This window comes from Cervus canadensis, chromosome 18 (genome assembly GCF_019320065.1).
Source record: "Cervus canadensis isolate Bull #8, Minnesota chromosome 18, ASM1932006v1, whole genome shotgun sequence".
NCBI lineage: Eukaryota > Metazoa > Chordata > Mammalia > Artiodactyla > Cervidae > Cervus > Cervus canadensis.
The window spans coordinates 7,412,050-7,437,425 of record NC_057403.1 but is presented as its reverse complement, the minus strand read 5'-3'; the positions used below and the strand labels follow the sequence as shown (position 1 = coordinate 7,437,425).

Sequence of the window (25,376 nt, the reverse complement as noted above, 5' to 3'; positions counted from 1 at the left end):
ATGAACTATAATTCAATGAAAAATTTAACATAAATGAAGAGCTCTGCATTGTGATATGTCATTGTAATGACAGTCATATTACAATAATTACATGTAACAAATTACCATATCTTGCACTTTAAATTTACACAATGTTATATGTGAAATATATTTCAGTTTGAAAAATCTGCTGAAATATAGTTTTCTTTTGGCATGTTTTTTATTGTACTTCACTTCAAATTACTCATTTCTACATGAAAATACTTTAATGTGCTAATCTCCCTGCAAGACTCTTTCTAATAAATACTGCCATTTCTCTTAACATGTAAATCAGTTCTAATGAGGTGGATGAAACTGAAGCCCATTATACAGAGTGAAGTAAGCCAGAAAGAAAATCACCAATACAGTATACTAAGGCATATATATGCAATTTAGAAAGATGGTGATGATCACTCTATATGCAAGACAGAAAAAGAGACACAGATGTATAGAATAGACTTTCAGACTCTGTGGGAGAAGGCGAGGGTGGGATGATCTGAGAGAATAGCACTGAAACATGTATATTGTCAATTGTGAAACAGATTGCCAGTCCAGGTTTGATGCATGAGACAAGTGCTCAGGGCTAGTGCCCTAGGATGACCCTAGGAGGGAGGTGGGAGTGAGGTGGGAGTGGGGTTCAGGATGAGGAACACATGTTAATCCATGACTGATTCATATCAATGTATGGCAGAAAAACACTACAATATTGTAAAGACCTGTTGTTTATTGCATAAACCTGAACTCCTTTTCTACAAGAAAACTTCGCTGATATATTCATATTTCATGACAATATATTTCAATTGGTCTTTATATTGAAGAAGATACTTGGCATGTCCGGTATAATATTATCTTGAGATTTCAAAATTTAAATTAGGATTCTAAGGGTGAATAAATGAACTGGCAACCAATCATTATAGAAATAAATAAAATTTACACTTTTCTCATAATAATAGAGGACTTTGCATTTCTTATCCCGGCAAAATAGAGCCTGTGTACACTGGAGTTATGGCTCATTAGCAGAAAGGGGCTGACAGTTGGGAAACACGCTGCAATGATTATAGTGATGTCCACAAGGAACCGGCTGGGCTGACCAAAAAGAGCCAAAAGAACTTGACAGATGGAGGAAAGAATATAAAAGTAGACAAAGGTGCTCCCGAGCAGAAGGATGAATTTAGTAGCTCTGGACTCAGGGGAGGACCTGGAGGAGGCGTGAGTCCTACGAATGTGCTGGACCTGCTGCTTATGTCTGTACAGGATGAGAACCATGGAGCTGCTGGCCCAAAGTGTGAGCCCCAAACATAAAACATCAGGGAATAATAGCAATGCTGCATACATGGCGTTGTCAGTTTTGTCAGTAAAAATAGAAATACAGTAGCCAAAATCTCTTTCCTCTGTGATGTTTTTGCCACTCCATTTGCCAGTCATATTGAAAGGAAAAACGACATTTACCAGCATTTGCAGGATCCAACACAGGAAAATAGAGAGAACCATGTACTTGGGAGCTGTTACTTTCAGCGCTGCCCACCTGGAGTTCCAGGGACTAATCGTGATCACCTGAAAGACACTCAAGAGGCAGATGCTACTGATGGACACTCCCCTCCCCACTCTGTGCAGAAAGAAGAGAAGTTTGCAGCCAACATCACTACACATATGCTTCCACCCAAAGACTGCCATTGTGTGTGGGACTCCTTTAGAGAGGAGGACCAAGGAGTTGGCCACAATCAGGTGCTTAAGGAGCAAGTCTGTGGACCTTAACCTATAACCCATGAAGTGAAGGATGATATAACTGCAAAGGAGTGAGAAATTCCCCAGAATTCCAACCACGGTCTGTGTTACGATGATCATGCCTATTATGAAAAAGCTGCTGGCCATCCTTTCAGTTCACAGTCACTGGTACTTTTGAGTTAGAATGTCCTGCGTGGGAATATGAGGCATGGGTTACGTGCATCATGTCAACTGAAATCCAATATTCTCCATTTAACAATAGTTCCCACATGGAAATATTTGCTTCTTGTGTTTCTCTTACCAGCAGCCTTTAAAGGGTTCCAGGTATAACATTTAAAAGAACTAATATGTAAAATTAATCACTGAAGATACTCATGGTAGCCCTTCTTTATTCTTCACAAATTTATTAGGCAGGAACTGAAGGGACCTTAGTTATACAGAGGAGTGTTACCTACCCCCAGACAGGTTAAGTATTTGTCAAACCTGCTTCTTAGTGCAGAGTGAGGACTGAATCCCGTTGGGATACCCAAGACAGTGGTTTGAGGAAACTCCCAGGTGCTTAAATGATTAACACCCTGCATTCCACTGCAGAGGGTCCAAGTTCAATCCCTGGTCCAGGATCTAAAATCTCATGAACTATGATTCATGGCCAAAAGCAAAAAAAGAGAGTGCACTGATCACCAGCCATGCCAAACAGCTAGTTAGTTGCAGGCATATAATAAACCAGATCTATATTGGATTTTGATTTCACAGTTTTTCTGTTTATAGACCTGTGGTATTTTTTAATTTTCATATAACATGATTCCACTTATTTGTAAAGCTTTATTCTATGGTACCACGTATTATGAATTAAGTCTTAGCATCTTAACACATGAACATCACTGCTGGCAGTAGAATACAGCAGAAACCTGCATCACGAAAAGGCAATGTCATGAAGATGAGAAGGCGTCACTCTGAGGATGGCAACAGAAAGACTCTTTAGTTCCCATGACAGAAACACAACTAAAATAACATGTATTATAGAAATGTTTGAATAATAATATGTAGGCAATAAACCGTACAGCATAAAACACTAACATGTGATAAAACAGTTTAAGAAAAAACAAAATTATTATTGTCCAATTATACACTGTATCAGTATGTTATTGTCTGAGCCCAGTGAATATATTAGCAATGAATTAATATTTGCAGTTGACATTAAAATACAAGACACAGAGGAAAATTTGGCACTTATAAAGCATGTATTCTTGTATCTTTCATAAACCAACGTACTAGATTTCCTAGAATGTCAACAAATTGGTGTTGGTGTCAGTTTCTGATGTGATCACTTACCCAGAATCTTGACCTGCCTTTCTCTCACAGACTCAGCTGCTCAGACGAGAATACACAGATATATCTTCCAGCTGCCAGGACAAGGGCTCGGTGGGATAGTCATTATACCCAATATGTGTGTGGGAGAGAGGCAGCCAGATCCTGATATATGGGTTTGAGATGCTGTCCTCCCCTCCCCTCCCATCAAAACTGCAATTATCATTTCACCTGCAGCAGCAATGGGAGTGCAGGCTTGGGAGCTGAGAACATTTATGGAAACTTTTCTCTCAGTTGTTAATTACTGGAAACAATTACAAGTTTCTAGTTAGCAGCCTTAGGAGACAACTGGCTGTACTTGACAGGCAATTTCTTTTCCATGATCCCTGAAAGTAATGGTCTCATGAGGAAGAAATGCTGAAATCACACACATTAGGGACTGACACAAACCATGTGCATGCCTCTGGATTCTTCACTTCCCTGAGATGAGTCTCTGCCCTAATACTAGTACTTTCCTCACCTTCAACCATTGAATGGAACCGTCAATGATAGTATTGGTAAAGAAATGGAATGAGACAAAATACCTGGCAAGTATATTTGAAGAGACAAAAGGAAAAGGAGGAACATCATAAGAACTCATGATAGGAACCACCAGCACAACTTAAATCAATGTAGACTCATTTTCATAATTCAATGCCACTTATTATGGAAATTTTGTAGGAAATATACTTTATTATTATTGAACCCTTTGATAGGAATTGGGTCCAGAACAAATAAATAGAAAAAAGAGTGAGGGTTTCAAAATAGCTATAAAATAAAAGCACACAGATATGATGGCTCAAATGTTTTATCAAGTACTTAATTCAGGAGCATCCTGGAGAGGAAACAATATGCCACTAGAACCTAGTGCATCAGTGCAAAATTAAAAGAAAATCTGAAATGCAAGTAGGAGGCTTCACAAAAAGCAAACACACTGACAACTTGATCATGTACTTCTAGCCTCTAGAACTGTGAAAAACTGTCTCTGTGAAAAACTGTGAAAACTACCTACGTTTAAATCTCCCAGGCTGTTGTATTTTATTAAGGCAGACCTAAAATGTAATACAAACTGTAAGAGTCTGTCTGTTTGATCCCGGGGCTTCCAGGAGTGATCCTGCAATTTATGTCGGAGAAAGTTTTGCCTATGTTCTCTTCTAGCAGGTTTATGGTGTCATGTCTTCTATTTAGCCCTTGGAGCCATGTTGAGTTTATTTTTGTGTATGGTGTGAGGGTGTGATTTGACTTCACGGATTTACATGAGGCTGTCCAGCAACCGGAGAAGAGTGGAGAAATAACTCGAGAAAGAACGAAGAGAAGGAGCCAAAGCGAAAACAATGCCCAGCTATGGATGTGACTGATGATGGAAGTAAAGTCTGAAGCAAAGAACAGTAGAGCACAGGAACCTGGAATGTTAGATCCACGAACCAAGGTACATTGGAAATGGTCAAATAGCAGATGGGAGGGGTGAATGTTGACATTTTAGGAATCAGTGAACTGAAATGGGCTGGAACGGGTGAATTTAATTCAGATAACCATTATATGTACTACTGTGTGCAAGATCCCTTAGAAGAAATGGAGTAACACTCATAGGTAACAAAAGAGTCTGAAATGCAGTATTGGGCTGTAATCTCAAAAATGACAGAATGATCTCTGTTCGTTTCCAAGGCACAGCATTCAGCATCACAGTAATCCAGGTCGATTCCCCACCATCAATGCTGAAGAAGCTCAAGTTGAATGGTTTGATGAAGACCTACAAGACCTTCTAAAACTAACAGCAAAAAAGATGTCCATTTTACCATAGGGGACTGGAATACAAAAGTAGGAAGTCAAGAGATACCTGAAGTAACAGGCAAGTGTGGCCTTGGAGTACAAAATGAAGCAGGGCAAAGGCTAACAGAGTTTTACCAAGACAACGCACTGGTCATAGCAAACAACCTCTTTCAACAACACAAGAGACAACTCTACACCAGATGGACATCACCAGATGGTCAACACCAATATCAGATTGATTATATTCCTTGTGGCCAAAGCTGGAGAGGCTCTATACAGTCAGCAAAAACAAGACCAGGAGCTGACTGTGGCTCAGATCATGAACTCCTTATTGCCAAATTCAGACTGAAATTGAAGAAAGTAGGGAAAACCACTAACCATTCAGGTATGACCTCAATCAAATCTATTTCAACTATACAGTGGGGGTGACAGTTTCAAGTGATTAGATCTGATAGACTGAGTGCCTGAAGAGCTGTGGACGGAGGTTGGTGACATTGTACAGGAGGCACTGTTCAAGACCACACCCAAGAAAAAGAAATGCAAAACGTCAAAATGGTTGTCTGAGGAGGCCTTACAATTAGCTGAGAAAAAAAAGAGACGATAAAGGAAAAGGAGAAAAGGTCAGATATACCCATCTGAATGCAGACTTCCAGGGAATAACAAGGAGAGATAAGAAAGCCTTCCTCACTGATCAATGCAAAGAAATAGAGGAAACCAATAGAATGAGAAAGGCTAGCTATCTCCTCAAGAAAATTGGAGATACCGAGGGAACATTTCATGCACAGATGGGCACAGTAAAGGACGGAAATGGTATGGACCTAACAGAAGCAGAAGATATTAAGAAGAGGTGGCAAGAATACACAGAAGACTATACAAAAAATCTCATGACCCAGATACCACGATGGTGTGATCACTCACACTCACCTAGAGCCAGACACCATGGAGTCTGAAGTCAAATGGGCCTTAGGAAGCATCATGATGAAAACAGCTAGTGGAGCTGCTGGAATTCCACTGAGCTATTTCAAGTCATAATAGATGACGCTGTGAACGTGCTGCACTCAATACACCAGCAAATTTGGAAAACTCAGCAGGGGCCACAGGACTGGAAAAGGTCTGTTTTCATTCCAATCCCAAGGAAAGGGAATGCCAAAGAGTGTTCAAACTACCACACGATTGCACTCATCTCACAGGCTAGCAAAGTAATGATCAAATTTTCCAAGCCAAGCTTCAACACTATGTGAACCAAGAACTTCCAGATGTACACGCTGGATTTAGAAAAGGCTGAGGAGCCAGATATCAAATTACCAACATCCAATGGATCATTGAAAAAGCAAGAGAGTTCTGGAAAAAATCTACTTATGCCTTTTAGGATACAACAAAGCCTTTGACTGTGTGAATCATGATAAACTGTGGAAAATTATTCAAGAGATAAGAGTACCAGACCACCTGACCTGCCTCCTGTGAAATCTGCATGCATGTCATAAACAACTGTTAGAACGGACATGGAAGCATACACTGGTTCCAAATTGGGAAAGGAGTACGTCAAGGCTGCATATTGTCACCCTGCTTATTTAACTTATATGCAGAGTACATCATGCAAAATGCCAGGCTGGATGAAGCACAAGCTGGCATCAAGATTGTTAGGAGAAATGTCAGCAACTTCAGATATGCAATTGACTCCACCCTTATGGCAAAAAGTGAAGAGTAACTACAGAAACTCTGGATGAATGTGAAACAGGAGAGTGAAAAAACTTGCTTAAATCTGAAGATTTGAAACAGGAAGATCATGGCATGTGGTCCCACTATTTCACGTAAAATAGATGGGGAAACAATGGAAACAGTGACAGAATTTATTTCCTTGGGTTCCAAAATCACTGCAGATGGTCATGCAGCCATGAAATTAAAAGATGCTTGCTCCTTTGAAGAAAAAGTTATGATCAACTTAGATAGCATATTAAAAAGCATAGACATTACTTTGCTGACAAAGGCCCATCTAGTCAAAGCTGTGGTTTTTCCTGTAATGTATGAATGTGAGAGCTGGACCACAAAAAAGCAGAGCACAGAAGAATTGATGCTTTTGAACTGTGGTGTTGGAGAAGACTCTTGAGAATTCCTTGAACTGCACGGAGATCAGAACAGCCAGTCCTAATGGAAATCAGTCCTGAATATTCACTGGAAGGACTGATACTGAAGCTGAAGAACCAATACTTTGGCCACCTGATCTGAAGAATGGACTCATTGGAAAAGACCCTGATGCTGCGAAGGATTGAAGGCCAGAGAAGGGGACAACAGCATGAGATGCTTGGATGGCATCACTGACTTGATGGACATGAGTTTGAGCAAGCTCCAGCAGTTGGTGCTGGACAGGGAAGCCTGGCAGCTGCAGTCCGTGGGCCCACAAGGAGTTGGATGTGACTGAGCAACTGAGCTGAACTAATTACATTTGGCCCACGGATACTGGTGAAAATTCTCTATCTTGAATCAAGTCATCAGTAAACTTAATGGACCTGAAAAATCCACTTGCCATGTAGAATAACACGACTACCCAGATGATGTCACATCCATGGGAGGAGAACTGTTTATTATTTATATAATTATCAATAGGTTTTCAACACTATGAGCAATCTTTACCTCCTGTGATGGTTTCTTACGAGGAAGAAGCTAGTATAAGGGGATGTGCCTTCACAATTTTTAGTGGTCTTATCTTTTGGCCAATTTTTGTGACCCCATGGATTGCACCATGAGACTTCCCTGTCCATCACCAACTCCTGAAGCTTACTCAAACTGATGTCCATAGAGTCAGTGATGCCATCCAACCATTTCAACCTCTGTCGTCCCCTACTCCTCCTGCCTTCAATATTTCCCTGCATAATGGTCTTTTCAAATGAGTCAGTTCTTCTCATCATGGGCCAAAATATTGGGCTTTCAGCCAACATCAGTTCTTCCAATGAATATTCAGGACTGATTTCCTTTAGGATAGACTGGTTGGAACTCCTTGCAGTCTAAGGGAGTCTCAACAGTTTTCTTCAACACCACAGCTCAAAAGCATCAATTCTTCAGTGCTCAGCTTTTTTTTTTACAGTCAAAATCTCACATCCATACATGACTACTAGAAAAAGCATAGCCTTGACTAGATGGACCTTTGTTGGCAAAGTAATGTCTCTGCTTTTTAATATGCTGTCTAGGTTGGTCATAACTTTATTTCCAAGGAGCAAGCGTCTCTTAATTTCATGGCTGCAATCACCAACTTCAGTGATTTTGGAGCCCCCCAAAACAAAGTCTCTCACTGTTTCCATAATTTCCCCATCTCTTTGCCATGAAGTGATGGGACCAGATGCCATGATCTTCGTTTTCTAAATGTTGAGTTTTAAGCCAACTTTTTCACTCTCCTCTTTCACTTTCATCAAGAGGCTCTTTAGTTCTTCTCTGCTTTCTGCCATAAGGGTGGTGTCATCACATCTCTGAGGTTATTGATATTTCTCCCTGCAACCGTGATTCCAGCTTGTGCTTCATACAGCCCAGCATTTAGTATGATATGCTCTGCATTTAAGTTAAATAAGCAGGGTGACAGTAAACAACCTTGACATACTCCTTTCTCGATTTGGAACCAGTCTGTTGTTCCATGTCCAGTTCTCACTGTTTTCTTCTTGACCAGCATACAGATTTCTCAAGGGGCAGGTCTGGTGGTCTGGTATTCCCATTCTTTACGAATTTTCCAGTTTGTTGTGATCCACACCGTCAAAGGTTTTGGCAGAGTCAATAAAGCAGAAGTAGATATTTTCCTGGAACTCTCTTGCTTTCTCGATGATCCAGTGGATGTTGGCAATTTGATCTCTGGTTCCTCTGCCTTTTCTAATTCCAGCTTGAACATCTGGAAGTTCAAGGTTCACATACTGTTGAATTGGTTACAGTAAAGCTTAAAGGGTTTTTTGGGGTTTTGTTTTTTGTTGTTTTTTTTTTTTTTTTCCATTTATTTTTAATTACTTGGAGGCTAATTAGTTTACAATATTGTAGTGGTTTTTGCCATGCATTGCCATGAATCACCCATGGATTTACATGTGTTCACCTTCCTGATCACCCCTCCTGCCTCCCTCTCCACCCCATCCCTCTGGGTTTTCCCAGTGCACCAGCCCTGAGCACTTGTCTCATGCATCCAACCTGGGTTGGTGGTCTGTTTCACCCTTGATAGTATACTTGTGTCAATGCTGTTCTCACAGAACATCCCACTCTTGCCTTCTCCCATAGAGTCCCAAAGTTTATTCTGTACATATGTGTCTCTTTTTCTGTTTTGCATATTGGGTTATCGTTACCATCTTTCTAAATTCCATATATATGTGTTAGTGTACTGTACTGGTCTTTATCTTTCCGGCTTACTTCACTCTGTAAAATGGGCTCCAGTTTCATTCATCTCATTAGAATGGATTCAAATGAATTCTTTTTAATGGCTGAGTAATATTCCATTGTATATATGTAACATAGCTTCCTTATCCATTCGTCTGCTGATGGGCATCTAGGTTGCTTCCATGTCCTGGCAATTATCAACAGTGCTGCGATGAACATTGGGGTGCACGTGTCTCTTTCAAATCTAGTTTCCTCGGTGTGTATGCCCACAAGACGGATTGCTGGGTCATATGGGAGTTCTATTTCCAGTTTTCTAAGGAATCTCCACACTGTTCTCCATAGTGGCTGTACTAGTTTGCATTCCCACCAACAGTGTAAGAGGGTTCCCTTTTCTCCACACCCTCTCCAGCATTTATTGCTTGTAGACTTGGATAGCAGCCTTTCTGACTGGTGTGCAGTGGTACCTCATCGTCGTTTTGGTTTGCATTTCTCTGATAATGAGTGATGTTGAGCATCTTTTCATGTGTTTGTTAGCCATCTGTATGTCTTCTTTGGAGAAATGTCTGTTTAGTTCTTTGGCCCACTTTTTGATTGGGTCTTTTATTTTTCTGGAATTGTGCTGTAGGAATTGCTTGTATATTTTTGAGATTAATTCTTTGCTGATTCTTTTGCTATTATTTTCTCCCATTCTGAGGGCTGACTTTTCACCTTGCTTATCATTTCCTTTGTTGTGCAAACGCTTTTAATTTTAATTAGGTCCCATTTGTTTATTTTTGCTTTTATTTCCAATATTCTGGGAGGTGTGTCATAGAGGATCCTGCTGTGATTTATTTCGGAGAGTGTTCTGCCTATGTTCTCCTCTAGGAGTTTTATAGTTTCTGGTCTTACATTTAGATGTTTAATCCATTTTGAGTTTATTTTTGTGTATGGTGTGAGAAGGTGTTCTAGTTTCATTATTTTACAAGTCGTTGACCAGTTTTCCCAGCACCACTTGTTAAAGAGGTTGTCTTTTTCCCATTGTATATTCTTGCCTCCTTTGTCAAAGATAAGGTGTACATAGGTACATGGATTTATCTCTGGGCTTTCAATTCTGTTCCACTGATCAATATTTCTGTCTTTGTGCCAGTACCATACTGTCTTGATGACTGTGGCTTTGTAGTAGAGCCTGAAGTCAGTCAGGTTGATTCCTCCAGTTCCATTCCTCTTTCTCAAGATTGCTTTGGCTATTCAAGGGTTTTTGTATTTCCATACAAGTTGTGAAATTATTTGTTCTAGCAATACCGTTGGTAGCTTGATAGGGATTGCATTGAATCTATAGATTGCTTTGGGTAGTATACTTATTTTCACTATATTGAGTCTTCCAATCCATGAACACGGTATATTTCTCCATCTATTTGTGTCCACTTTGATTTCTTTCATCAGTGTTTTATAGTTATAGGTCTTTCGTTTCTTTAGGTTGATATATTCCTAAGTATTTTATTCTTTTCGTTGTAATGGTGAATAGTATTGTTTCCTTAATTTTGCTTTCTCTTTTCTCATTGTTAGCATATAGGAATGCAAGGGATTTCTGTGTGTTAATTTTATATCCTGCAACATTACTGTATTTATTGATTAGCTGTAGTAATTTTCTGGTAGAGTCTTTAGGGTTTTCTATGTAGAGGATCATGTTGTCTGCAAATAGTAAGAGTTTTACTTCTTCTTTTCCTATCTGGATTCCTTTTATTTCTTTTTTTGCTCTGATTCCTGTGGCCAACACTTCCAAAACTATGTTGAATAGCTGTGTGAGAGTGGACACCCTTGTCTTGTTCCTGACTTTAAGGGAAATGTGTTCCTGACTTTAAGGGAAATGAGTAAAGCTTAAAGGGTTTAAAGACGTGTATATCTGCATTTAAAATGGTATGTTTCAGAAATCCCAGAACACATAAATGTATTTTCATCATATCAGTAGAGAGGCATAGAATTTCTTTGAGGTATAGGAAATATTGAATAACACAGTGGACTTTGTACACAATGAGCTGACATCACTCCCCAACACCTGCATCACTGGACTTCCATAAACAGCCTGTCTTCCTGACCCTGTGTGTTCATCCTATGGCTGATATTGTGAAGGAAGAGGGAGAATGCTGTTGAGTGTTATTTCCTCAAAATTTTATCTTTCCGCCTTTACTTTTAAAACAGTTTTGAAGGTATTTTAAATAAGCAAGCTATTTTTCCCCGAGCTGAAATTAGAAAGTAACCCTGACTGATTAAATACTATGTGGTATCTGTGTACAATGGAATACAACTCAGCCATGAAAAGAATGAAATAATGCCATTTGCAGCAACATGGATAGAGTTCGAGATGACCATACAAAGGGGAGTAAGCCAGAAAGAGAATGACAAATACCATGTTATATCATTTATGTATGGAAACTAAAATCCTGGGGCTTCCCAGGTGGTACTAGTGGTAAAGAACCCTCCTGCCAATGAGGGAGACATAAAGAGACGTGCGTTCCATCCAAGTTTGTTCCACTACTTGGGTCAGGAAGATTCCCTGAGTAGTGCATGGCAACCCACTCCAGTATTCTTGCCTGGAGAATCCTCATGGACGTAGAAATCTGTAAGGCTGCAATCTGAAGGGTTGGACATGACTGAAGCAACTCAGTGAGTGAAAACATGACACATATGAACTTATCGATGAATAAAGAAACAGACTCACAGACATAGAAAACCGAATTGTGGTTCGCAAGGGGGAAGGTGGGGGAAGGATGCATTGGGAGTTTGAGATTAGTAGATGAAAAGTATTAAACATAGAATGTATCAAGAACAATGTCCTACTGCATAGCACATGGAAATATCGTTACTATCTTGTGATAAGTCATGATGTGAAAGAATATGAAAAAGATTGTCACTAAATCACCTTGCAATACAGCAGACATTGACACCATACTGTAAATCAACACTATATATCAGTAAAATTAATTTTAAAAAACTGAATGTGTCAGATATGAAGTGAAGTGAAAGTCGCCCAGTCGTAGCCAACTCTTTGAGACCCCATGGACTGTAGACTGCCAGGCTCCTCTCTCCGTGGAATTCTCTAGGCCAGAAGACTACATTGGGTAGGCGTTCCCTACTCCAGGGAATCTCCCCAACCCAGGGATTGAATCCAGGTCTCCTGCATTGCAGGCAGATTATTTACCATCTGAGTCACCAGGGAAGCCCAACAATCCTGGAGTGGGTAGCCTATCTCGTCTTCAGTTGATCTTCCTGACCCAGGAATTATACTGGTGTTTCCTGCATTGCAGCTCGATTCTTTACCAGCTGAGCTACCAGGGAAGCCATGATTAGATGACAAATTGTGGAATTCATGAATGGGTCCTCTGCCACGTCCTTCATTTCCAGCTCCTCCTTCCTACAGGTAGATGTTACCAAGCGGAATTTGGGTCCATATGAGTCTTTCAATGTATTGTTGCATGCAATTTTCTAATATTTTGTGAGGGTTCTTGCATCTATGTTTATGAGAGATTCTGGCCTCTAATTTTCTTTATATATATTGCCATTTTGTGCTTGTGGTATCAGAGTGATGTTGGCCTCATAAAATGAGGTAAGAAGCATTCTCTACTCTTCAGTTTTTTTGGAAGTGCTTGGGAAGCATAGGTATTAACTCCTTGAATGTTTGGTAGAATTCACCTGTGAAGCCATCTGGTCCTGAACTTTTGTTTGGGGAAGTTTTCTATTACTATTTCAAGCACTGGACGAGTGATCAGTCTAGTAGGTTTCCTATGTTATGATTCAGTCTTGGAAGGTTGTATGATTCTTTTTTTTATATATAGTATTTTACAATATTGTATTGGTTTTGCCATACATTGACATGAATCCAACATGGGTGTACATGTGTTCCCCATCCTGAACCCCCCTCCCACCTCCCTCCCCATCCTATCTCTCTGGGTCATCCCAGTGCGCCAGCCCCTAGCATCCTGTCTCATGCACAGAACCTGGACTGTCGATTCATTTCTTTTCTTTTTTTTTTTTTTTATTAGTTGGAGGCTAATTACTTCACAACATTTCAGTGGGTTTTGTCATACATTGATATGAATCAGCCATAGATTTACACGTATTCCCCATCCCGATCCCCCCTCCCACCTCCCTCTCCACCCAATTCCTCTGGGTCTTCCCAGTGCACCAGGCCCGAGCAAATGTCTCATGCATCCCACCTGGGCTGGTGATCCGTTCCACCATAGATAGTATACATGCCGTTCTTTTGAAATATCCCACCCTCACATTCTCCCACAGAGTTCAAAAGTCTGTTCTGTATTTCTGTGTCTCTTTTTCTGTTTTGCATATTGGGTTATCGTTACCATCATAGATTCATTTCACATATGATAATTTACATCTTTCATTGCCATTCACCCATATCATCCCACCCTCGCCCTCTCCCACAGAGTCCAAAAGACTCTTCTATACATCTGTGTCTCTTTTGCTGTCTCGCACACAGGGTTATTGTTACCATCTTTCTAAATTCCATATATATGCGTTAGTGTACTGTATTGGTGTTTTTCCTTCTGGCTTACTTTACTCTGTAAAATGGGCTCCAGTTTCATCCAACTCATTAGAACTGATTCAAATGTATTCTTTTTAATGGCTGAGTAATATTCCATTGTATATATGTAACATAGCTTCCTTATCCATTCGTCTGCTGATGGGCATCTAGGTTGCTTCCATGTCCTGGCAATTATCAACAGTGCTGCGATGAACATTGGGGTGCACGTGTCTCTTTCAAATCTAGTTTCCTCAGTGTGTATGCCCACAAGACGGATTGCTGGGTCATATGGGAGTTCTATTTCCAGTTTTCTAAGGAATCTCCACACTGTTCTCCATAGTGGCTGTACTAGTTTGCATTCCCACCAACAGTGTAAGAGGGTTCCCTTTTCTCCACACCCTCTCCAGCATTTATTGCTTGTAGACTTGGATAGCAGCCTTTCTGACTGGTGTGCAGTGGTACCTCATCGTCGTTTTGGTTTGCATTTCTCTGATAATGAGTGATGTTGAGCATCTTTTCATGTGTTTGTTAGCCATCTGTATGTCTTCTTTGGAGAAATGTCTGTTTAGTTCTTTGGCCCACTTTTTGATTGGGTCTTTTATTTTTCTGGAATTGTGCTGTAGGAATTGCCTGTATATTTTTGAGATTAATTCTTTGTCCATTGCTTCATTTGCTATGATTTTCTCCCATTATGAAGGCTGTCTTTCACCTTGCTTATTGTTTCCTTTGTTGTGCAGAAGCTTTTAATTTTAATTAGGTCCCATTTGTTTATTTTTGCTTTAATTTCCAATATTCTGGGAGGTGGGTCATACAGGATCCTGCTGTGGTTTATGCCAGAGAGGGTTTTGCCTATGTTTTCCTCTAGGAGTTTTATAGTTTCTGGTCTTACATTTAGATCTTTAATCCATTTTGGGTTTATTTTTGTGTATGGTGTTAGTAAGTGTTCTAGTTTCATTCCTTTACGTGTGGTTGACCAGTTTTTCCAGCAAAACTTGTTAAAGAGATTGTCTTTTCTCCATTGTATATTCTTGCCTCCTTTGTCAAAGATAAGGCATCCATAGGTGCGTGGATTGATCTCTGGACTTTCTATTTTGTTCCATTGATCTATATTGCTGTTTTTGTGCCAGTACCACACTGTCTTGATGACTGTGGCTTTGTAGAAGAGACTGAAATCAGGCAGGTTAATTCCTCCAGTTCCATTCTTCTTTCTCAAGATTGCTTTGACCATTCGAGGTTTTTTGTATATCAATACAAATTGTGAAGTCATTTGTTCTAGTTCTCTGAAAAATACCATTGGTAGCTTGATAGGGATTGCATTGAATCTATAGATTGCTTTGGGTAGTATACTTATTTTCACTATATTGATTCTTCCAATCCATGAACACGGTATATTTCTCCATCTATTTGTGTCCTCTTTGATTTCTTTCACCAGTAGTTTATAGTTTTCTATATATAGGTCTTTCGTTTCTTTAGGTAGATATACTCCTAAGTATTTTATTCTTTTCGTTGTAATGGTGAGTGGTATTGTTTCCTTAATTTCTCTTTCTCTTTTCTCATTGTTAGCGTATAGGAATGCAAGGGATTTCTGTGTGTTAATTTTATATCCTGAAACATTACTGTATTCATTGATTAGCTCTAGTAATTTTCTGGAAGAGTCTTTAGGGTTTTCTCTGTAGAGGATCATGTCGTCTGCAAACAGTGAGAGATTTACTTCTTCTTTTCCAATCTGGATTCATTTTATTTCTTTTTCTGCTCTGATTGCTGTGGCCAACACTTCCAAAACTATGTTGAATAGTAGTGGTGAGAGTGGGCACCCTTTTCTTGCTCCTGACTTTAGGGGAAGTGCTTTCAATTTTTTCACCATTGAGGACAATGTTTGCTGTGGGTTTGTCATATATAGCTTTTATTATGTTGAGGTGTGTTCCTTCTATTACTATTTTCTGAAGGGTTTTTATCATAAATGGATCTTGAATTTTGTCAATGGCTTTCTCTGCATCTATTGAGATAATCATATGGTTTTTATCTTTCAATGTGTTAATGTGGTGTATTACATGGATTGATTTGCAGATATTAAAGAATCCTTGCATTCCTGGGATAAAGCCCACTTGGTCATAATGTATGATCTTTTTAATATGTTGTTGGATTCTGTTTGCTAGAATTTTGTTAAGGATTTTGTATCTATATTCATCAGTGATATTGGGCTATAATTTTCTTTTTTGTGGCACCTTTGTCAGATTTTTGTATTAAGGTGATGGTGGTGTCATAGAATGAGTTTGGAACTTTACCTTCTTTTGAAATTTTCTGGAAGAGTTTGAGTAGGATAGGCATTAGTTCTTTTCTAAATTTTTGGTAGAATTCAGCTGTGAAGCCATCTGGTCTTGGGCTTTTGTTTGTTGGAAGATTTCTGATTACAGTTTCAATTTCCATGCTTGTGATGGGTCTGTTGAGATTTTCTATTTCTTCCTGGTTCAAAATTGGAAAGTTGTCCTTTTTGAAGAAAAGGCATCTGGTCCCATCACTTCATGGCAAATAGATGGGGAAACAGTGGAAACAGTGGCTGACTTTATGTTGGGGGGCTCCAAAATCACTGCAGATGGTGGTTGCAGCCATGAAATTAAAAGATGCTTACTCCTTGGAAGGAAACTTATGACCAACATAGACAGCATATTAAAAAGCAGAGACATGACTTTGTCCACAAAGGTCCATCTAGTCAAGGCTATGGTTTTTCCAGCAGTCATGTATTTATGTGAGAGTTGGACTATAAAGAAAGCTGAGCGCTGAAGAATTGATGCTTTTAAACTGTGGTATTGAAGAAGATTCTTGAGAGTCCCTTGGCCTGCAAGGAGATCCAACCAGTCCATCTTAAAGGAAATCAGTCCTGAATACTCATTGGAAGAACTGATGTTCAACCTGAAACTCCAAAACTTTGGCCACCTGATGCAAAGAGCTGACTCATTGGAAAAGACCCTGATGCTGGGAAAGATGGAAGGCGGAAGGAGAAGGGGATGACAGAGGGTGAGATGGTTGGATGGTATCACCGACTCAATGGACATGAGTTTGGGTAAACTCCAGGTGTTGGTGATGGACAGGGAGGCTTGGTGTACTGCAGTTCATGGGGTTCCAAAGAGTCGGACATGACTGAGCGACTGAACTGAACTGAACTGAATAAAAAACCTGCCAGAAAACAATGTCCAGGATTTGAGCGTGTCACATGTGATCCTATGAAATAATTTTTAAAATAACATCTATCCTTCTTAAACTATTCCCAAAAATTGAAGAGGAGGGGAACACTCTTAAATTTATTCTATCAGGCTATCTCAACACTGATATCAGTACTATAAAGAGACCCTACAGAAAATTACAGATCATTTTCTTGATGAATATAGTTGAAAAAAATTTTCAAGAAAATATTAGCAGACAGAATTCAACAATCTATAAAGTGTATCATAAATGATTATCAAGTAGCATTCTTCCAGAGATGCAAGGATGGTTAAAAATCCACAAATCAATCCACGTGATACACCACATTAAATAAAGGAAGAGAAACACAAGATTGTGTCAACAGATGTAGAAAAAGCATTGAGAAAATCTAACATCCATTCATGGTAAATACTCTCAGAAAAATGGGCATAGAGAAAATACATCTCAACATAATAAAGGCCATTTATGACAAACCCATAAAGGTGGACACCTGAAAGCTTTTTCCTCTAAAATCAGGACCAAGGGAAGGATGCTCACTCTTGCCACTCTGGTTTAACACTGTAGTGGTCCTACCACAGCATGTGGACAAAAATGTAATAAGAAACATCCAACGCCTAAGAGAAGAAGTAACACTGTCACTACTATAGAGAAACGATACTTTATATAGAAAACCCTAATATCTCCACCAGAAAACTAACTAATGAATTCAGTACACAAACACACAGACACGCACACGCACACACACACACACAATGGAATATTCCACACCCCTTAAGGATAAAATTTTGCTGCTTCTAACATAGATGGACCTGGATATCATTCTGTTTAGTGAATTAAGTCAGACAGAGAAAGACAAATACTTTATATTATCACTTGACATATGGAATCTAAAACTACTACAAAAGGATGAAAATAATGGAGTAGAAAAAGACTCTCGCACATAGAGAATAAACTAGTGTTTACCAGTGGGGAGAGAAAGTGGGAAGGGGCAGGACAGAGTAAAGATTCAGAAGTACACACTACTATGTGTAAAATAAATAAACTGCAAGGACATACTTTACAGCACAGGGAATATAGCAAACAGTTCATAATAGCTTTAAAAAAAAAATAACCTAAATATTGAACCATAATGTTGTACCGCTGCACTAGTATAATACTGTAAATCAACTATAATTCAATGAAAAGTTTAACATAAAAGAGTTCTGCATTGTGATATGTGGTTGTAATGGCAGTCATATTACAATATTTATGTGTAACAAATTACCAAATCTTACATTTTAAATTTACACAATGTTATATGTCAAATATATTTCAGTTTTAAAATCCACTGAAATATAGTTTTCTTTCAGTGTGTTTTTTATTGTACTTCACTTCAAACTGCTCATTTCTGCATGAAAATATTTTAATATGCTAATCTCCCTGCAAGACTCTTTCTAATAAATACTGCCATCTCTCATAAAAATGTTAACTATAAACTTGTAACTAGCTCCCAAACTCTTACCTGATTTTATCTTCGAGTGCTAACCAGGGTATTCTTTACTCTGTGAGGACATTAATTTCTTCAGTTTTATTTCTGACGACTGTACACACTGATCCATTTTCTTGTATACTTTTATCTATAATTCCATACCTACTTCATTTCTGGGAAATTCATTTTGTTAGACTGAAAGTAACACATTTGAAAACTTTATAATATGCACATCATTTCTAGACCTGTTGTTTATTGCATAAATCTGAACTTTTCTGCAAGAAAACTTCATTGATATATTCCTATTTCATGACAACATATTTCAATTGGTCTTTATATTGACGAAGACCCTTGTCATGTCTGGTATAATACTATCTTGAGATTAAAATTATAATTAGGAGTCTGAGGGTGAATAAATAAACTGGCAATGGCTCATTATAGAAATAAATAAAATTTACACTTTCCTCATAATAGTGGAGGACTTTGCATTTCTTCTCCAGGCCAAGTAGAGCCTTTGTATACTGGAGTTATGGCTTATGAGCAGAAAGGGGCTGACAGTTGGGAAGCACGCTGCTGTGATTATAGTCATGTCCACAAGGAACCAGCTGGGCTGATCATAAAGAGCCAAAAGAACTTGACAGATGGAGGAAAGAATATAAAAGTAGACAAAGGTGCTCTCGAGGAGAAGGATGGATTTAGTAGCTCTAGACTCAGGGGAGGACCTGGAGGAGGCATAAGTCCTACGAATGTGCTGGACCTGCTGCCTATGTCTGTACAGAATGAGAACCATGGAGCTGCTGGCCCAGAGTGTGAGCCCCAAACATAAAACATCAGGGAATAATAGCAATGTTGCATACAAGGCGTGTCTGGTTTTTCTACTCTTCTGGTCAGTAAGAATAGTAGAACAGTATCCAAAATCTTTATTGCTTGTGTTGTTTCTGTCACTCATTTTGCAATTTATATAGATAGGAAAAATGACATTTACCAGCATTTGCAGGATCCAACACAGGAAAATAGAGGAACCACATACTTGGGAGCTGTTACTTTCAGCGCTGCCCACCTGGAGTTCCAGGGACTGATCGTGATCACCTGAAAGACACTCAAGAGGCAGATGCTACTGATGGACACTCCCCTCCCCACTCTGTGCAGAAAGAAGAGAAGTTTGCAGCCAAAATCACTGCGGATATTCTTCCACCCAAAGACTGCCATTGTGTGTGGGACCCCTTTAGAGAGGAGGACCAAGGAGTTGGCCACAATCAGATGCTTAAGGATCAAATCTGTGGACCTTAACCTGTAACCCATGAAGTGAAGGACGATATAACTGGAAAGCAGTGAGAAATTCCCCAGAATTCCAACCACGGTCTGTGTTAAGATGATCATGCCTATTATGAGAAAGCTGCTGGCCATCCTCTCAGTTCACAGTCACTGGTACTTGTCTCGTGAGTTAGTGTCTGTATGGGAACATCAGGCGTGGGCTGCGTGCATCATGTCTATTGAAATCCAATATTCTCCACTTATCCTCAGGTCCCACTGGGAAGATTTTGCTTTATGCTTTTCTGCTACTAGTAGCCTTAAAAGGGTTCAATGTATAACACTGAAAGAGCACTTAAAACGCAGAATTACTTGCTGAAGGCACTCCATGGTATCACTTCATTCTTCACAAATCCACGAGCCCAGGATTTCTGTGACTTCAATTTTTTCAGGGAAAGGTAACACAGAGAGGTTCTGTATTTGTTGAGATCTGCTGCACAGGGCAGAGCGAGGACTTTAGAAACTCATTAGGCTGGTCAAGGGAGTGCACTGAACTACCAGCTCTGCCAAAAACCAGTCAGTTGTGTTCAAGTAATAATCCATACCGATGCTTAGTTTTGATTTCACAACTTCTTACCTTGATTTTAGACCCATGGTCTTTTATATTTTCATTATAAGAAGATTCCATTTTTGTAAAGCTTTATTCTGTAGGGCACTATGTACTATGTGTTAGGTTTTAGATATCTTAATACATATACATGGACTGCTGGCAGTAGAGTATGGCATATGGCAGGAACCTGCCCAAGATTACGTAATGTCACGAAGATGAGAATAGCTCAGTATTGGGATGGCATTAGGATATTTTTATGTCTGAAAAGCAGGTACAATGTACCCATCACAGGAATTATTGAATAAGCACAAGTAACATTGTAAACTTTCAGCCATAAAATACTAATACATGATAAAAGAGGGTAAGCAAAAACTGAATTATTATTGTTTTCAATTCATATACCTATCTATTTGTTAATTCCAGAGCTAAACAAAAATAGCAACAAAGAAATAAGATTTGTGCATGCCACTGACATACCAGACATATATGTAAAATAGCATCTGCAAGGCATGTATTCTTGTACATTTTATAAATTCAGAGACTGGACTTTTGGATTGATAGTAGCCTATTTAAAAACAAAAAAGAATCAGCATGCTAGGAGACCACCAGCTGCTGCCTCTAACTTGCAGTTACCATGTCAACTGTTCTTTAAATCTAAGAATAACAATAACCTCACCAGAATTAACACACTACAGAGGTTTACAGTAGAGGCAAAGTTACTGTCTACACTAATTGCATCAGACATCCAGGATTGAAGCAACCCTTTCTATTCAAGTTGTTTCCATTTAGACACACTTTCTGCATGGGATTAGATGATTTCTTCAGATCCATCATACATTTTATTGCAAACCTGTATGGATTAGTGGTGAACTTCTAGCCATCCTGAACATGGAGTCTATAATTCCTGTAAGGTAGACTCAACAGCAGATCGATTTTACAAATGTAGTTTGCCACTTAAAATACAATTTTTTTAAGTTGAGAAAAATATCTTTATGGGAATTGTGTCACGTGTGCAGTTTCATTCTTTGTCTAGAAAAGGCTTTGATGGACATGAATGAGTTAAATCCAAGAGCTTGAACTCAGTGAGAAGCAAAGCTTTTTTCAGTAGAGTTATCAAATAGCTTAAATATTACCAAATGATAGACCATACACTTATTTACAAATGACATTTCCCCAATGTGGACTAGCATCCTTCTCATCACAAATATTTTTAAGCACCTTAAAAATCAGGTTTTGCTGTAACTTGGGTTGAGTCACAACAGAAACTGTCAGAGGATTACATTTGATTGCATGAAGGGTCTTTAGAGATTGCTGTGGGTTCTAGAAACCCATCTCTCAATATTAGCTCAGCTCGCACCTCAGACTTACTCCACTTTTCTGCCTGCTGTTGGCACTGAATCAAGTTACTACACAGAAGATTGCCTTTGTCTGATATGATCTCTTCTCCAGACTCTTGATCTGACTTTCTCTTACAGACGCTGCTGCTCAGAATGAGATGGAAAACACTTACCTGACACCTTCCTGCTGTCAGAAGAGGGGGCTTCCTGGTGGTCATTATACCCAGTGTCTGTGTGGGAGGGAGGCAACTAGATCCTGATTTATGGGTTTGAGATGCTGTGTCCTCCCCCCTCTCCCATCAAAGCTGCAATTATCATTTCACCTGCAGCAGTAATGGGAGTGCAGGCCTGGGATCTGAGAACACTTCTGGAAACTTCTCTCTCAGTTGTTAATTACTGGAAACAATTACAAGTTTCTAGTTAGCATCCTTAGGAAACTAAAAGAGGGTTTCCAAGAGCCTTCTTAATTTCCATGATGCCTGAAGGCAGACAGGGTCTCACATTGAGGAAAGCTGGACTTTCTGAAGTCACACACATAAAGGACTGGCATAAACTGTGTGTCCCTCTACATTCTGTATTTCCCTGAGATATTTCTCTACCTTGAAACTAGTGCTCTCCTAATCTTCAGACCATTAAACTGAATGATCAATTAAAATGTTGTTAGAGAAATGGAATGGGACAAAATACCTGGGAAAAACATTCAAAGAGATACAAGTAAAAGGAAGAACAGGACACATCACTCATGATAGAAAATGTCGGCACAAATCAGAGCCAGTTAATTGGATGACTTGCATAAATCAATGCCAATCAATATGGAGATGTTGTAGGGAAATTTACTTTATGATTATTGACCTCCATTAGCAATTAGAATCAGACACAGAACCATATGAGGCTTCCCTAGTAGCTTAAACGGCAAAGCATCTGCCTGAAATGCAGGTTCCATCCCTGGGTTGGGAAGATCCCCTGGAGATGGAAATGGCAACCCACTCCAGTATTCTTGCCTTGAGAACTCCATGAGCAGAGGAGCCTGGTGGGCTACAGTCCATGGGGTCGCAAAGAGTCAGACATGACTGAGCAACTGACACACAACAGAACAATATATATGGGGAAAAATGAGAAAGTTCAAAATGAGTGTCTCACAAATAAGCACTTAGTTCTGATGGCTCAACAGACAGATTCTACCATTCTTGTAAATATCAAATGAACCAATGCTCAATTACTTCATTCAAAGAGATAAAATAGTTACCACAGTGCTCTACATTAATTAATTAATTATGCTATTTTTCCAGAATGAGCACTTGATACCTTGATAATTAAGAAATATAAATTAGGAGTTGCAAGAGATCTGGCTTTTCATACAAATACATTTACATTTGATGCAGTGTCATGATGTAATCACTGCCGATTTTCAAGTCAGGGGTTTGGAGCCACACTTGGTGGGCAACCAAGTCTGCACACAAACTCATTTAAATACTTACAGGCAGATGCAAACACCCATGTGCATTAATACTCACATACTTATGTATATAGTACTTACACAATTATAGTTTAAAACTCACAAACATTTGTGCACATGGTCACCACACACAAACTCACATCATATTCCTAAACACATGACACATATTCATATGAACTCACACGGTCACGTTCACCTTCATAAAATCAACTTACATGGTCTCTGTGTATCTCTGGATGATGATTTCATAAACAGAAGAACAGGTGTATCTCCAGACTTCTGGATGCAGGAAAATGGCATCCTTTCCTCTGCTTGTAATCCTTTCACCCTGCAACAATCCACAGACAATATTTGCTATAAGCTGCCTTAAAATTGGGCTTCCCTGGTGGCTCAGCTGGTGAAGAATATGCCTGGGTGTGGGAGACCTGGGTTTCATCCCTGGGTTGGGAAAATCCCCTGGAGAAGGGAACAGCTACCCACTCCAGTATTCCGGCCTGGAGAATTCCATGGACTTTATAGTCCATGTGAGCATTACCTGCTCACAGGTCAGGGGGTAAGAAAGATAGCGTGTTTCAGGGCATAACAGTGAACAGGTATGTATTCATACCCAAATAAAACCATGGTGGGGAAAGCCTGGAGTGAAGGCATAAAGTCTGTATGGAAACACAGAAGACCCTGAATAGCCAAAACAATCTTGAGAAGGAAAAACAAAGCTGTAGCTATCTTGCTCCCAATTTCAAACTACACTATAAATAAAACTATAGGCATCAAAACAGTGTGGTACTGATACAAGATCAATGGACACATAGATCAATGGAACAGAATAAAAAGAACAGAAGTGAATCTACACTTAATGGTCAATTTCTCTATGACAAAGGAGACAAGCAGATACAATAAGGTAAAGACAGCCTCTTCAATAGATGGTGTTGGGAAACTGGACAGCTACATGCAAAACAATCAGACTGGAATCGTTTCTTATATCATATACAAAAATAAACTGGTATATACATACAATGGAATATTATTTAGGGTTAAAGAGGAGGAAATAATTATATATGCCAGAACATGGATAAACTTTGAGAATACTATATAAAGTGAAATAAGCCAGTCACAAAAAGACAAACACAGTATGATTCCACTTTTATGAGATATTTATCATAGTAAAAATCACAGCAATAAAAGCAGGAAGGGAGTTGTTAGGGTACTGAGGAAGGAGAGATGGGTAGTTACAGTTTCAGTTTTGCAAGCTGAAACAAATTCTCTATGTTGTTTTCTATCTTCTCTTTTCATGAGTAGGAGCACTTAACTTCAACACAAGCTCATTTGTCATATCCTCCTTTAGAGTTGGTATTTTTGCTCTGTTTAAGAACCGTCTTTTCCTATGAGAGCTCAGAAATGTTCTCTGTTTTCCTCTAAAAGCATCATTTTATATCTTTAAAATTTACATCAGCAAACTATTCAGAATAATTTGTGATATATGTCAGTAGTAACTTGTCTCTTTGCGGTTCAAGATAACCCACTTCCATTTCTTCTGAAAATGCTGTGCTTCCCTTGCTTTTTATTTGCTGTCATCTATTGTTGCCTCATCCAGTTTGACATCGCCTCACCCTTGGAGCTGGTTTTCTGTCAAAGTTCCTGGTGACCCCATCTGTTCTTGTCTCTTCCAATATTTACAACTCCAGTGTGCCACACAGTCAAGTTTAGTCTTGGGACCAGAAAGCTCCAGGGGGCCTTTTTGTGTAGAAGGTTAATTAGGCTCATGTTTTAAAGGGAATGTTGCACGGTGCTGAGAGACAAGTTTTGCTCTCTTAAGTTTCTTCACAGCTTGTGTCAGCTTCTGTCCTAAATTATCAAGAACTTCTCATACAACAATCAGCTTCAGATAATGTCTACAGTGTATTCTCCAGGGAAAAGGACAGGTTAATTACTTGATCCACATAATAAAAATAATGCCTTCATCTGAGGCAAAATTTGGGCAGGTTTGTTCGTGACCAACATTAAAATATTTGGATTTCTTAACCTTCACACCTGCACTTGTGATGTAAACCCATTATGTGTATTATATCCACCTGGGCCTCTTTTATCACCTCTGAGAAGGCTGATACAGACAAGAAGAACAAATGAAAACACAAAGCTCTTGCTGTTCTTGTGTCATGAATAATAAAGTCTTTCTTCTCAGACCCAGGAGTCTCATGCCTTCTGACAGCATCCATGAAGTTGACAGGGTAATTTGTTACCTTGCATGTAGGATAAAATCTAAAACATTTCTTCACATTCTTTAATAGTCATGATGATAAGGATGTGATGCTGAGACAGACATGACTTTCTCAAAG

General features: G+C 39.2%; 1 protein-coding gene and 1 pseudogene across 1 annotated transcript; both read right to left on the bottom strand.

Annotated features, from left to right (window-relative positions):
* Nucleotides 1–948: 948 nt before the first annotated feature.
* Nucleotides 949–1,890, bottom strand: LOC122420445 (vomeronasal type-1 receptor 4-like). The gene has a single exon (XM_043435584.1). It carries the CDS (start codon nucleotides 1,888–1,890, stop codon nucleotides 949–951), a length of 942 nt encoding a protein of 313 aa, XP_043291519.1.
* A 15,989-nt stretch (nucleotides 1,891–17,879) lies between these two features.
* On the bottom strand, nucleotides 17,880–20,092 carry LOC122420659 (annotated as a pseudogene).
* Between the last annotated feature and the right edge of the window lie 5,284 nt (nucleotides 20,093–25,376).